The sequence below is a fragment of the Ictalurus punctatus genome, chromosome 28, assembly GCF_001660625.3.
Source record: "Ictalurus punctatus breed USDA103 chromosome 28, Coco_2.0, whole genome shotgun sequence".
Taxonomy (NCBI): domain Eukaryota; kingdom Metazoa; phylum Chordata; class Actinopteri; order Siluriformes; family Ictaluridae; genus Ictalurus; species Ictalurus punctatus.
The window spans coordinates 5961310-5977318 of record NC_030443.2 but is presented as its reverse complement, the minus strand read 5'-3'; the positions used below and the strand labels follow the sequence as shown (position 1 = coordinate 5977318).

Here is a 16009-nt window from a genome sequence, read left to right as displayed (position 1 = left end):
AAAAAAAGTCTTTCGTAGAGAACTTCAAATATCTTTTAAAGAATGACATTTATGACAAAAGTATAATCTGATGCATAAAAAAAGCGATGATATATTTTTTAAAAAAGCTTTATTCATTAGCCTGTGTAAAAGTGTGATCAGTACCATGTGTTAATTGATGCAGAATCGTTCAGAATTTTCGACGTGTTAAAGAATCAGCGTGCGCGCCTTAATGCATTGAATTTTATTTCATTTAATTAATATGTACGTCTGTAACTTTCACGACTTGCCAACTGTGCAGTAAAATTATAGCTAATAAAACACCACCACCACCAATTACAACAACAGTCCTCGATGTTATATATCTCATCTTTCCATTGCAACAGCTCACTGTGTCCACCAGAGCGCGCTAAAAGATTACTAAAACAGCACGCTCTCGTCTGGTCTCTTTCTCCACAGTGTCTTGATGGACAGAGAAATGTAGAAAAGCATGATCACACAAAAGTACAAGATTAGGATAATATCCAAGTGGATATTTGTATAGTGGATAAGCATGAAAGGCGTGCCAGTGCGCGGTCTTTTTGTCCATTTCTTCCCAATTAATTCCTCCCTATTTGGCACAAGGATAGCAATTAGTAAAATTCATCCATGCGTTCTTCTCGGTTTCTCTCTCTCCTCTTATCTTTCTGAAACCGAGTCTCTGACCAGTATTTCATGGCCCACCTCCAAAGCCACGAAGAACATTCCAGGTTTCGGGATTAGACGGATTCACTCCGCGGAGAAAAAAAAAAGAAGCAACATTCAGCCTCATTGTGTCCTGTTGCTTTCATTCCATCAGATTAACAGGAGGTACAACGGCTTCGCTGCTTCTGGCAGTGCACTTCAGAGAAAAGAACAAAGTGGGATTTTAAATCCTGCTTTTATGAATATTTTAACGTATGTAAGAAAATCTAAATGGAAACATTTGTGTTGCAAAAAAGTGTGAGAAAGGGTGACAAACTTTTTTTTTTTAAATATACGATGTACTGTGTTTGTACTGCATGACTGTAATAACTTGTTATTTATCGAATTTAAAACGTACAACCCCAATTCCAGAAAAGTTGGGACAGTATGGAAAATGCTAATGAAGACATGAGTTTTTACAAAAGTGATTTGTACATGTACTTTGACTTTTATTTAAACAAAACAGTATTTAAAAAAAAAAAAAAAAAAAAAAAAAACAAGGTATTTGATGTACTTAATAAACTGCATAGTTTTTTTTTTTTTTTTTTTGAAGGCAAACATTTATTTTGAAATTGATGCACGCAACACGTTCCAAAACAGTTGGGACAGGGGCGATTTAGGACTAATAGTGATGTGACGAGTTGAAATAAGGCGGTGACGTGAAACAGGTGAGGTGATCGTCTAATCATAGTATATAAAGAGTCTCCAAAAAAGGCCTAGTCCTTCAAGAGCAAGGATGGGTCGAGGCTCGCCGATCTGCCAACAGATCTGTTAGCGAATAATCCAACACTTTGAGAACATTCCCCAAAGACAAATCGGTAGGATTTTGGGCATTTCACCTTCTACAGTGCACAATATAATTAAAAGATTCAAGGAATCCGCTCAAATCTCGGTGCGTAAAGGGCGAGGCTGAAAACCACCAGTGTCTTCAGCGCCCAAACGCTTAATACGTCTTATTAAAAGAAAAGGTGATGTTACACAGTGGTAAACAGTCGACTGTCCCGACTATTTTAGTGTGCGTTGCAGTCATCAGATTTGAAACGAGTGTATATTTTCAAAAATAAATTCAATTCACAAACCGAAACATCAAATAATGTTAATCATGTGTTTTTGGTATATTACAGGGTGAAGTGAATTTTCAAATGGCTTTTTTTTTTTTTGCATTTTCCATACTGTCCCAACTTTTTTGGAACCCGGGTTGTATTTAAATTTAAAAAGTATTAAAAGTGCGAGTTATGGCAAAATGTAAGTGGAGATTTACAAAAGCAGGGTTTAATTTGAGTAAAACGGGGGCTTGTCTAACTTATTCGCAGTTCTTGAAATTCAAGATCATAGGTCCTGATTTTCTAGCCCTGATTTTTTTATTCTTGGTTAATTAAAGGCAGCTTCTTGCGTTATAGATTCTGGATTTTTTTTTTTTTTTTTTCTACTTGAGAAAAATCTGCCAAACTTGGATGAGTGACACACGGGCAATTTAGAGATTCTGAACGCGGAGGCCAGAAAATCGATATAAACCCCGTGCTGATCTGAACTTTAAACACACACAAATCTCCTTCTGTAAATATCGGCGTACCATTTGGGTTCACGTGGTGACTCCGGATCCTCGAGAAGGGGTCCGTGTTGCTTGGCTGGTTCGTAATTGCCAAGCGTCTAATTGAAATCAGCGGAGGCTATAAATCATTGCTGTTAGACCCGTCATGGACGTTTGTGGAAGCTGTCATTTTTTTTTTTTTTTACTATTAATTACACATCACTCGCGGGCGGCCGATCTTTTCCTCTGTCAGAGATTCCGCAAGTGATGGATGACTTTCGGAAGCGCGTCGGAACAGAAAAACCGTGCCGTGTACCTCGCAGCGGCTGCTTGCTGTGGATGAGAGGAGAGGCGCTTGTGCTATTTTCAGGCTTGGAAGCTTTAGCTTCGGGCAACAGCTGTATAATCCAGCGTGGTCAGAAAGCATCACTGGCATTTCAGTGCAGTCAGTGACATCAGCGTGAAACGATGCTCGCCTACAGGATAATCAAACACGGCAGCTGGACAGCCCACTCCTTTTTATTCTTACACTTGCTATAAACAGCAACTTGCATCATGTAGAGAAACCGCTGAAACCAGCCATGCTGTTTACTCCACACTCGCTGTCTAATATAAAGTTAAGACTCTACGTACACTTGTCAGACCATTATAAAGGAGTAGTTACCGTAGCCGTGGTACATAGCGTAAATAAGATGAGAAATACACAGCGGTAATATAAAATGTAAATACTGAACCAAACACGTCAGCAACTTTGAGGAGGGCTTTAAGCTCCGCCCACTTCAATCACATCACACTGTTCATCCCATCACACTGTACACCCCAACAGTGTGCGTCATGTTCACAAACATGTCAGTTCCCCAATCCCTCTAGGATTGGGCGAGTTTGCGAGAGCAGAAATCAAGCGGAGCTTTTTCAGATTTACAGCCGATCATGTGACGTCATCACGACGCGCGTTCGGCCAACGACCTCTTCGATTCACGTGCGTCGAACACGAGTACAGCTAAAACATTTCATTTACCAACATCGTCACGGCGGTTGCAATGTTGCCAATTCATGTAGATTTCCACACAAAAACAATCTTTTTTTTTTCCTTCTGAAAGAAAAATAATAAACGCAGCAAATACAAGCGTCTTTGGCCGCAACCGTCACAAAATAAACTTCATAATGCCTGCAGATAAGAGTGAAAATATGACATTTGTGTGTAGTTTTAAGTCATTTTCTCTGAAATGCTACATTCTTCAATATTCAGCATGGAAAATCTCAAAAACATGATCTCAAAAACCTTCCTAGTCTTTGGATCTGCGTTAGACTTTGTACAGAAAACAGTGTGTCGCATCATTTTGATAAAACAAAATATAAAAACCGTATACCCCAACAACCCGTGCTGCAAAAGTCTCTAGAGAGAGAGAGAGAGAGAGAGAGAGAGAGAGAGAGAGAGAGTAAACAGAGTTCAGAGTAAAACAAACATTTTAATTCTTAATTAGCCAACGCACTAGATGTTTGTTTTTATTAATTATTTAAACTAGAGATGCACTGATGTATTTTTAAAGTTGTATAATTATTTTAAAAAAATTATATTTAAAAATTGTAAAGGCAATTTTTCACATTTAAAAAAACATCCGATGATCAGCGCCGATTATATCCTGTCAATCAAAAGCGGGCGGGAAAACACACAGATTTCATGCTGGATGTAAAGATGATGTCTCTTGTGAGGAATTACGACAAAACTGCAGTTTGTAATCTCTGCGCTGGTAAAATTTTACACCGGACGCTGCAGCAGTGAAGCGGCGTCGAGTCTAATCACCCATACAACACCCCCCCCACCACCACCACCACTCACGCGCAGAATTAAAGCACCAGTACACCGTTAAAAGATTTAAATGAAGATGAATTGACAAAAAAAGTATATATTGCACAGAAAAATATATTTGTGGAGTAGTATATTTCATATCCAGTTAACGTTAATGAGTTAATATCATCAAATTAGGCCTTTTATATTTTATGTTTTATATTAGGCCTATATATTACCAGTTTTATATTCAATGATGAAGTAGAAATGCTTGTGTTTGTGGGGAGTGAATGTGAAGCCTCAGAGGAGGGTTTTTAGAATTCAGTCAATGTGAATATGAATTAATAACATTCAATAAGTTAAAAAAAATCTTACTTTAATCTTCAGAATTTAGTTCATGTGTTAATGTTAATTTGAGTCATGTGTTTTCTGTTTACGTAAATAAATGTACATTCAGGAAAGAAAAATCTGCGGTATCGATTGTTTTAAAACAGATTTCCTTAATATCTGTCTAAAATAAACTACAACGTATGCAATTGAATTCGTTATTTCTTGACGAGTGCAATCTTGCGCTGAAATTCACTGAATTCAATACACAAATCATCCTGTTGATCGTCTATGCATCCTGTTTCAGAAAAAAAAAAAAAAAAACGCCAGCACAAAATAAGCAATCCCACTTTATCTATTTTTAATCCAATAGCGATACGAGAGCCCTGGGTTTTGGCCGATAGCTGACACTGATGCAATACCGGCATCTTCTTTGCAACCGAGCCGAGTCTCTGAAAGCTTGTGTGATCCAACAGAGACACAATGTCCTACATTAAAGCATAATCCGTGCATTATCGGTCAACATCACCCACATGAATCGTGTCAGAGGATTGGACTGTAATTAATATCTCGAATCCAATCCGCTAACGAGTCAGGGTTTCGGGTCAGCGTCAGCCCTCATACTGGTACTCGGCCCTGGATCCGTTTCGGAAAAGCCTAGAGCCGTTTTCTTATGCAACCCTGCATTGCAAGATGACATTACAGTCACGTGACTCAGCTCGGATAAGCAGCTTAATGTGAATTTGAGCTGTATTATTACCTCTCGTAGTAATGCGGTCGAAGACTATCAGAAAAACACATTTACGGACCTGATGTAGAAATACACCATCAAATAAATGCCTTATAGACAGAAGAGTTAAAGAGAGGCTGAGGGCACATGGGATATAACGAGAGCTTCCTCTGACAGGAAGATTACATTTAATGACCGTCTTGACGTGGCATTTTAAGAAGCCATCTGTCAGACTAAATGATGTAAAACAACTCTATGATACACATTACACACTCAAACACACTTAAAAACCACTCGTACACGATTACAGAACCTACCAATATCTCACCTGGAGAGTTTGCTCTGGCTTCACCATGTTCAGATCCGACAGGCTCTGAAGGACGTCGGTAATAGCTTGTTCACAAGCACCGGCTGGCAGCGACTTCGTCTCCATTTCTATCACACTGACGAGCTCAGCTCTGCTCGACTCATGGCCTGTGAGAAACAACATAACGTTTTGATCTTCTTATGAGTAAAGAAATACCGGGCTGCATTCAGAGCCGAGTTATGCATGCGTAGTGAGGATTTGGCACTTCTAACCCTGGATATAAGCGCCACTGTCTGACGGTTGTCACACTGAAATGTACGTTTTGGGCTGTAAATACACGGGGAAAAAATTAACTATTGCATGCTATTTGAGGCCAGAATAATAGAACATCTTATTCCACGGTCTGTCCAAATACTCCATTCTGAGTGGCTGGCAGGTGTGTGTTAAAACCGTGCATGCAGCATGGTCGTTCCTGTCCTATAAACAACTGTAACCATAGTAACATACAGTTAAAACTCTCAGCTTCATTATACTTTTCTCTCCGCTTTGTGTTGGGCGGTTCTCCGCCACCACGTCCTGCGTTAAAACCGTGTAACACACACCTAGTCGTGGATTATCCCTTACGCATTACATTTCACAGCAAAGGAAGAGCACTTTTTCCATTTCAGTCCTTATTTTCTATCCCGGCTTTTTATTATAGCTTAATACACACAACTTACTTCAAAATGTTTCCTCCCAAAATATCTAAATTGGTTACCAATGAAAAAGCCAATGAGGGATCAGTTTACATGGCTAATTTGTATTATGGTAATCAGCCTCTGATTTCATTCAATATCAACAATTCTACCAGTGGCATTGAAGTATTGCTTGACCTTTCGGATATTATTTCCAACTCTGGCCTTCTAGAGACTTTGGGATTAAACGTGCACGATTGCAGCGATTCCTTGCGAATAGGGATACGCCGAAATGAAAATTCTTGGCCGAACCCGAAGATAATGAAAAACTTGGCCGAAGGCCGAATATGATTTTTCACATTTTTTCCAATTTTTTTTTTCACCATTGCATGAATTAAATAGTCAAATTGTGCTTTTTACTATTTTGTCTTGCTTTTCAAAGAAAAAAAAATCAATTACAAAAACTACAATTTTAAAATATTTATTTAACACTGAACATTTTTTTTCATTCCAGCAGGCATAGGCTACCAACAAGGCACAATATAACTTTACATAAATAAATTAATAAAATAAAAATATTTTGATGTGGTCATCTTTGAGCCCCCCTTGAATAGCCTACGTTAGGCCTATAACTGACTGCTGAAAGAATGGAACACTCTGTAGCCTACAACTAAAAAGTGCATTAAAAAGTGCATTGACAAGAGCGCAGAAAATGGTTCTATTGGGTTCTATACGGCTGATTATATTGGGGATATATACCGCTCGCGTCCCTGTACACCTCACGGAGTATTATAGTAGATATGGTATAGTTAGATACGTTGTTAATGTTATGTCCCTTGACAGATTTAGTTAGTGTAAACTATAGATTAGTTCATTTAGTCCCCGCTGGTGTTTCCACTCCCAGTCCATAGTACCAGTTCATGTTTCTTCTCTTCTACTTTCTACTAGTTCATGTTTTGTGTCGTGACCCTGTTTTCTGTGACCGTGACTTTGATTCCTGCTTTGCCCCGTTTATGCCTGTTTGCCGATCGGCCGGCCCTTTGCCTGTCGTGACTACGTTTTTTGGATTACGATTTGGATTTGTCTGCCTGCCCTTAATTAAATACGTCTTTACCTGCACCTGCTTCCGTACTCTACTCCATTACGTCTCGCGACGTGACAGAAAACTCAAACAAAACAAACGCATGTGTCCACAGTAAACAATGTCACGGTTGTCAACATCCAAAGAGCACGCGGTCTCTGAGCACTCGTGCACGTAGATTATGCATGTGCGCTCTCCCTCATCTCTCCGAGCACGCTGCCGGAAGTGGAGGTCGTGACATTCGTGCGTCTCACTCTGGTTGCTAAGCTATTTTGTAGCGTCATCAAACACGTTATTGTTCGGTCAAATTTATTCGGCCTTTTCATCCCTACTTCGGTGCATCACTACTTGTGATTAAAAGTGCAACGGTTTATTGCATTTTTAACATGTAGAACATGATCGAAAATAATTATTTAAGCAAAGGCCTCAGCACAAGTGCATTATGTGGCTAAGAAAACCCATTTGGAAAACTGTAGTGCTTGCTTGTGTTTATTTGGGCAGTCCTATGAACACGCCTTCACTCCACCCCCCATCTCAGTCTGTTTAGAAAAGAAAAAAAGACTGAAACCGGTAAGCACTCAGCGCAGCCAGATAATTCTCCAGTTAGCAGAGAGCAACACCATGCTTTGAAAAACTTAATGACAGGAAATGCAGTAAAACTAGCCTAAGCACTGGTAACTAGACTAACACCGGAGAAGGCGATGAAGCTGGATGCAGAATCTGCGACACTGCTCTTGGATAGCTATGTTAATGAAAGCTGTATTAAGTAGGTATATTTTCATCACTTAAGAGGGCCAGGTACAGCAATGCACAGAAATAGCTAAACACCAGGGCTTAAGCATTCATTACAGGAATAATAATAATAATAATAATAATAATAATAACAATAATAATGATAATGATAATAATAATACATTGAATGCACTCTTTGGCTGGTCTCAGTATGAGCTGAATTTTCTGTGATTATAGTAGTATAACTTGGCTTTCAGGCAGCTGAATGAGCTAGCATGCAGTTAACGATGCAAGCACTGGAGCTTAAAAGTTCATTAGAGCTCATTACAAAGGGAAAAAAAATAAAATAAGTCCATATTTGTACTGGGTAATGCAATGCCTGGAGTGATATCCACCTATAAATCTGGTCTAGTAAGTGTGAATGGATATTATATTTAAAACCCAATCATTTCAATCGTAAAGATAAACAGACAAATAAATTACACTGGCAGGATCATTAGAATGCTTGATGACATTCTGCAACAGAAAGATCCCCAAGCCCAAGAGACTCATGGCTCCATTGATGCTATATATACAAGCCCAGTCTAGAGCAGCTTAAAAGCCTGAGTCTCGTTGAAGCTGAACAAATGATTCTAGCTTAACTTGTCTACCATTTTGAGAAGAAAGAAAGACACAATTGACACCATCAAAGAGAAACCAAAGAAACTAATCAAATTGGAAAAGGGGATGAGGGAAGACGAGTGAGACAGACTGAAGGAAGACGGGTGAGACAGCCAGAGGGAAGACAGGTGAGAGACAGAGGGAAGACGAGTGAGACAGACAGAGGGCAGATGAATGAGACAGACAGAAGTGAGATGAGAGATACACAGAGGGAAAATGAATGAGAGACAGAGGGATGACGAGTGAGACAGACTGAAGGAAGACGGATGAGAGACAGGGGGAAGACGAGTGAGACAGACTGAAGGAAGACGGATGAGAGACAGAGGGAAGACGAGTGAGATAGACAGAGGGAACATGAATGAGACAGACAGAAGGGAGATGAGTGAGATACACAGAGGGAACATGAATGAGACAGACAGAGGGAAGACGAGTGAGAAAGACACAGGGAAGACGAGTGAGAAAGACACAGGGAAGACGAGTGAGAAAGACACAGGGAAGACGAGTGAGAGAGACACAGGGAAGACGAGTGAGAGAGACACAGGGAAGACGAGTGAGAGAGACACAGGGAAGACGAGTGAGAGAGACACAGGGAAGACGAGTGAGAAAGACACAGGGAAGACGAGTGAGACAGACAGAGGGAACATGAGTGAGAGAGACAGAGGGAACATGAGTGAGACAGACAGAGGGAACATGAGTGAGACAGAGAGAGAAGATGAGTGAGATGAACTTGGGGCACCAACACTGATCTTGCATACCCTTCAGCAAATTTGCGTCCCTGCCTGTACACCCGATCAATCACTCAATTACCCAAACAGCCAATCATGTGGATTTTCACACACAATATTCTGGAGTTTACACAGAATGGAGCGAAAAACAAATACTATCCAGTGTGCAGAAGTTCTGTGGGTGGAAATGCCTTGTTGATGTGAGAGGTCAGAGAAGAATGGTTAGACTGGTTCAAGCTGACAGGCAGACCACCCAAATAACCACTCTTCACAACGGTGGTAAGCAGAAAAGGATCTCAGAAAGCACCAAACGTTGAACCTTCTGGTGCATGGGCTACACCAGCAGAACACAACACCAGGTTCCACTCCACTGGAATCTGAGGCTTTATGCATAACTTGATGCATTTTGCTACTGCCACATAATAGGCTGACTGGATAACTGCATGAATGAGCAGGTGGTCAAATGTTCCTAATAAATTGGACAGCGACTATAAGTTAGAATGGGACTAAAACTAAATGCAATGGCCCTGTTGTGGTCAAAAGAGGCGATATGTTTCTGTCTCACCTTCACTAGGTGTCTCCTCCTCAGATTTTCCACTCTCTCCAAGTGCAAGTCTGTCCATCTGTCTGTCCATCTGTCCATCTGCAATCTGCAGACTCAGCTTATGGCACACCTCAAAGGCCTGGCCTATTGTCCTCACTATACGCATTGCCTGACTCTGAGAGACAAGAGCAACATTTTCATCAAACACGTTTTTCATTCGGAAACTCCCATCCCAGTCCCCTCCATGTTCACCACAATCAACATCCATCATTCATTCAACCCTTCCAACATTCATCCCAACCCATCCCTCCATAGTTCATTCAAATACTGTCCCTCATACTTTCAAATCCTTTCCCCTACTCCTCCCAACCTCTTTCCTAATTCGTCCACCTTTCATCATTCCACCCAATCCTCGATCCTTATTTATCCCAATCTCCTCCCTCACTCAATCTCTTTTCGTCCATCCTATTCCCTTCCCTGTTCATCGCGATCAATGTCCCTAATTTATTCACTCGCTCCACCAATTATCCCAAACACATCTCTCCATAATTCATTCCAACCCATCCTAACCACTTTCCTAATTCCTCACTCATTCGCCATTCCACCCAATCCCCTATTCCCATTCATCGCAATCTTCTCTCACTCATCCCAGACCCATCTCTGTTCACCACAATCAACATCCATCATTCATTAAACCCTTGCACTAATTATCCCAACCCATTCCTTCATAGTTCATTCAAGCTTTGTCCCTCGTACTTTCAAATCCTTTCCCCTAATCTTCCTGACCGATTTCCTGATTCCTCCACCTCATTCACCAATCCACCCATTCCTCTAACCCTATTTATCCCAATCTCCTCCCTCACTCATCCAATCCCTCTTCACCCATCCCATCCCCTGTTCACTGCAATCAACCTCTCATTCATTAAACCATTCCACCAATTATCCCAAACCCATCATTCCATAATTCATCCCAAACGTATCCCTCAATCATCCCAATGAATTCCCCTATTCATCCTTACCTCTTTCCTTATCTCTCCACCATTCCACCCAATCCTCTATCCCTATTCATCCCAATCTCCTCCTTCACTTATCCCAGTCCCCTCTCTGTTCACCACGATCAACATCCATCAATCATTCAACCCTTCCAACATCCATCCCAACCCTCCCTTCCATAATACATTCAAACTTTGCCTCTCACTCTTCAGAATCCTTTCTATCCATCCTAACCACTTTCCTGATTCCTCCCCCCCAATCCCATATCCCCTTTCATTCCAATCTCCTCCCTCACTCATCCCATCCCTCTTTACTCATCCTAGTCCCCTCTCTGTTCACCAGAATCAATTCATTCAACCCCTTTACCATTCATCCTAACCCCTCCCTCACACAGCCCATCTTTCATTTATTATCCCAACCCCCCCCCAATTTATCCCAATCAACATACCTCATTCATGTCAGCCCCTCCCTCACACATCACATCCCTCTTCACTTACCCTTCCCCCACCTCAACATTTAATTCTTTCTGATCCCACAATACACTGAAGTCAAGCATACACTACTCCTAAAGTTTACACCCTGTTTCTGTTACAGAAACTCTATAGTCAACAGGCTCCTACTCCTACCACCCAGAAGTCCCCCAGTGCTATAAAGCTCCTATTTCATCATTTGATCACCCAGCTTCACAAACCTTCCTTTTACCAACACTGAGTCATACCGGCAGTTAATTCCACTCCCTATCTCCTGAAGATCACTTCGCTGGCCCCTTTCTATACAGATGATGTCATCGCACACACAGTTCCATCGCTGAAATCAGGTTTTGTCTTTCCTTCGACTCCGGAACTACATCTCTTTTGTTATGCAAGCTCTCACCCCATGGGAGCTTCAGAACTCCAGTACAAGTTCTCAGGGTTCTCCTCCCCCTATTACTCTCCATTCTATTTAGTTAAAGACATGAAGAAGAAGAAAAAAAAAAAAATCAGCATACCTTCTTTTTGGACTTGAAGACATTGCATCTGAAGGTGTTGCTGGACCCATCTCTGGCAATGTAGCTAAAAATCTTTAAATCCTGAGAGTCATGGGACACATAGAATATCCTAAGAGAAAAGGGGACAAAGACTGTTGGGACTGTTTGTATCAACGAAGATCATCATTTTTGCTCAAATTAAGTTAAGTTCAAATAGAAAGATTAAGTGTTCTATGATCCTAAATGAACTATGTTCTGAATACTAAGAAGGCTGAGTACTAAGAATAGAATATAAAGGCATATATTTTAAATAACAAATGACCAATACATAAAAGCACAAGATGTGCACTAAAGCACTCGCGATTGGAATCTACACTGAAAAAGCTTTACAGCAGAAAGCACTGAGGCTACATTGATCCACAGTATTTTTATTTATTTATTTATTTTTAGAAGAATGCCAAAATTACTTGGCAGAGTGCTTAAGACGGAAATGACCCCACATGTATTTTACTTGCTACTTCCTTTATGTTCAGTCCAGTTCATTTTCATCCAGTTATGATATTTAGATACATCTGAAAACACAAGTTCCAAAATTATTGGCACCCCTACCACGAGTACTTGGTAAAGACTGCACTCGAGAGAAATCAGAACTGAGCCTGTTCCTGTAATGCCTTGTGGGAAGATCTTTGTCCATCCTCCACACGGAACATTTCATGCTCCTTCATGTCCTTTAGAGTGTATGTATGATCTGCCTTTTCACTACAGATCAAAAACGTTTAAACATGGTCAAGTATGCTCGTGCATCCTCCATCAGGCAAGCTTTAAGCATTTCTAGTCTTTTTTTTTTTTTTTAACTTTTTTTAAGTCCATAATTAGCAGTACATAACTATTTATGTATCTAGTAACGGATTATTATTATTTTTTTTATCAAAAATGTAATTTTTTTATTCCAAGAATCTCAAATAATGGGCAAGAGTTAGGCTTTTTCCAAAAATATGGTTTGAAGTGTCGAACTAGCACAGTTATTAATCTTTATTCATGAATGAATTTTGTTAGTGAGGGTTAAAAACTATTTAGCCAACAACTGTCAAAGAACAGAGGGTACATATTAAGAGACAACCGGTGCCAACTGTCAAGATTAGTGCCAGTCTTTAATTCCTGATGGTATAACTGATTGATCTATGACGGAAATGGGAAATGGGAATGAATTAATACATATTTGTGCTCTGATCTGGCAGCAGGAGTCACCTTAATCATAGGAATGATACACCTGGAAGTCCTAACAATGTGCATCTTGAAGGTACTGAATTAACCACATACCACTGGTCTGCTACATTAATGGTCACACCTTCATTTTTTATCAGATTCAATCAGGCAAAGACTATGACTGATTTTCCTTCACTTGCTGAAAAAAGTGCCAACATCCCCATTAGTTAATGTGTTGGAATTTTCGCAGCAACAGAATGCAAACCTAGGATAATAAAGCAGCCGGGTTGGCAGTAACCCAGGAACAGCTTACAATAACTCGCAAGGAATATTCACGTTTAGAGAAATGTGTGCAATCTCGATGGAATGGCACAAATATAACTAACTAGATTCTTAGACAAAGGGATTTTAACACACAAGAAGTCACAACACGTTGAACTTTGAGGTGGATGAGCTGAAACCACACTTTTTTAACCTTAGCGGTTCCAAAGCGCTTTACGCTGGTTCTCGTTCACCCATTCACACTCACACACCAATGGTAGCAGAGCTGCCATGCAAGGCGCTAGCTTGCCATCGGGAGCAACTTGGGGTTCGGCGTCTTGCCCAAGGACACTTCGGCATGTGAAGTGTCGTGGGCCGGGAATCGAACCACCAACCCTACGATTAGTGGAAACCCCGCTCTACCACCTGAGCCCAGTGTGGTCTTCTGCTGTTGTAGCTCATCCACCTTGAAGTTCGACGTGTTGTGCATTCCAAGATGCTTTTCTTCTCGCCACTGCTGTACACAGCGGTTATGCGAGTTACCTTCGCATTCCTGATTGGATAAGTGTATGAATGTGCAGATATAGAGGTGTTCCAAATAAAGTCGTTGATGAGTATTTGTCCGTAAATTGATCCCATCTGAGTACTTTAATTATGAATTCAAATTTAGACCATAAATAAATAAATAAATAAATAAATAAATACATACAACTGCAGCAGCTGCCAAAGTCACCTGACTCACCTGTACACCGCGTCGTGCATCACCAGCAGCTTACTTTCATCCCACGTCCATTCTTTCCTCTGTGTATGAAAAGTCATCGTAAAACACCCAACATGGACGTATTTCTGCAGTATTTTAACCGCACTACGTATTTAATAAAATATTCCCAGCAAAGAAAAACGATCACACCGTTTACCTTCTGTTTCTTGCGAAGTATCACTTTTACGCCGTCCACCGAGACCACCATGTTCACTTTCTTCTTCTTAATGCTCTTCGCCTTGAACTCGTACTACGAGACAGAAACACGATGCTTAAGAGAGAGGAAAGAGTTTTTGGCAATTTTATACAAGGAAATGCACTTCAGGATTAAACGGACAAAAGGATTTTCACAAGTGTAATAGCGTCGAAGCTACTAAGACTTGTCCAGCTCAGAATTTGTATCTACACAGTGTGAATTCGCAGCTTTATGTAGAAATGCAAATCTTTCCTGATCCAGTATAAAAGGCCAACGCTGAAATCTTATACAATATTCCGTGAGCTGGTATTTGAAATAACTTTCACTAGTAAAAGAAGAAGTAAGAAACAAAATGAACTACTATTTTACAACGATCGTTTAAAAATATATAGATATTTAAAACACTATAGGAGTGCTAGCAATTTTACCGTGGTTTCAAATAAAATATTTTAATTAGTATTTTTTTTGTTGTTGAAGATGAACAGTTTCGCTTATCGTCTCACAGGGCGCCAATACTTATGCCGCTGACTGGAGAAAATATGGCAAAATACGGGGTCACTGTGGATTAATAACCTTACTTAACTTTAACATTTTTAAAAAGGACCTCCTTTAATTTTACATTGTTATTTTTCGGTTAAAAAGATCATTTAATATTTTAAATGATAATATAATTAGTATAACATTAATTTGTTCATTTATTTGATTTAATTTATTCTATAATAATAATAATAATAATAATAATAATAATAATAATAATGTCAGCGATTTTTATTCTAAAAAAAAATTCGAAAAAATTCAAAATATATGAAAAAAATTCAATGATAATTATTTAAATATTCAAGAGACTCCCAGGATTTCCAGAAGACATGGGAGTGCTGAAAGTGCATGATACACATTTATAAAAGTCATCAGAAAATTGCCTTGGTTGACAATTATTATTTTGGCCCTGACTGGACCCACAGGCCTCTGATTAATCACCGCATCACTTCCTGGAATAAACCGTTTTCTGATGGACGACTGCAACGTTCGTTATTCAAGTCAGGTCCTGACATGAACCGAGCCGGGCTCTTTCCTTCGCAGGGGCATGAAGCTGATGCGTCTATCTTTCATAAGCTGCGAGAGAACGAGCAACGACGAGTGCTTTTAAAGAGCGTACGAGGCGGGATACGAGAACAGGCCGTGACAGCCGAAGCCCGTGTGAGAGGATGAGAAAGCCCTGGTCTTGTGGTATAGTGCTTGTGGTAATAAATTTATATAAGTGTCTCGACAATGACTTGCAAATGTCTGTCGAACCTTACAAACACCCTGTCGGTTCCTTTTTACGCCAATGCTCACGTTTAAAGTTCTGTGGCTTGTATAAATGGGCTAGCACGGATAAGTCTTTCAACGAGAAAAGGAGATCAGTAAAAGGTTTCATTTTTGGCATAAATATCAGATTATCCGCTGTTAAGAAAAGTCTTAAAGTGGATTCTTTTGGAGTTTTGTCAAACCAGGCACAACGGCACCACCGACGCTCGTAAGAAAGAAAAAAAACCCACAGAGTGCTATGAAGAAACAAGACTGGCGCTGATTTCTTTCTAGCTCAGACTGTAGATCCATGCAGCCCGTAAGTATGAGGTCATTACACAGAGTGAAACGCCGACCCGATTTGAACTCCGTTGAGGCTGAGGGCGAAAATGCCTTTGGAGGAGAAACTAAAAGTAGATAGAAAACGACGACGACTTATAAGACTAAGCACACCTTGTCCAATGAAAGTACAAAATGAAACAAAATCCCAACTAACAATTGTAAGCTTAGTGTTTTTTTTTTTGGTTTGTTTTTTTG

General features: G+C 40.1%; 1 protein-coding gene across 4 annotated transcripts in view; it reads right to left on the bottom strand.

The window, feature by feature from the left end:
- Nucleotides 1–16009, bottom strand: part of si:dkey-34e4.1 (carboxyl-terminal PDZ ligand of neuronal nitric oxide synthase protein) — a 77321-nt gene that overhangs the window by 38422 nt on the left and 22890 nt on the right. For all 4 annotated transcript variants that reach the window (XM_053677103.1, XM_053677104.1, XM_053677105.1 and 1 more), the window contains 5 exons: nucleotides 14147–14239; nucleotides 13972–14030; nucleotides 11784–11892; nucleotides 9824–9977; nucleotides 5408–5553 (listed from right to left, as the gene is read on the bottom strand). In XM_053677103.1, the coding sequence (XP_053533078.1) occupies nucleotides 5408–5553; nucleotides 9824–9977; nucleotides 11784–11892; nucleotides 13972–14030; nucleotides 14147–14239 (561 nt within the window). The remainder of the gene's footprint in view (nucleotides 1–5407; nucleotides 5554–9823; nucleotides 9978–11783; nucleotides 11893–13971; nucleotides 14031–14146; nucleotides 14240–16009) is intronic.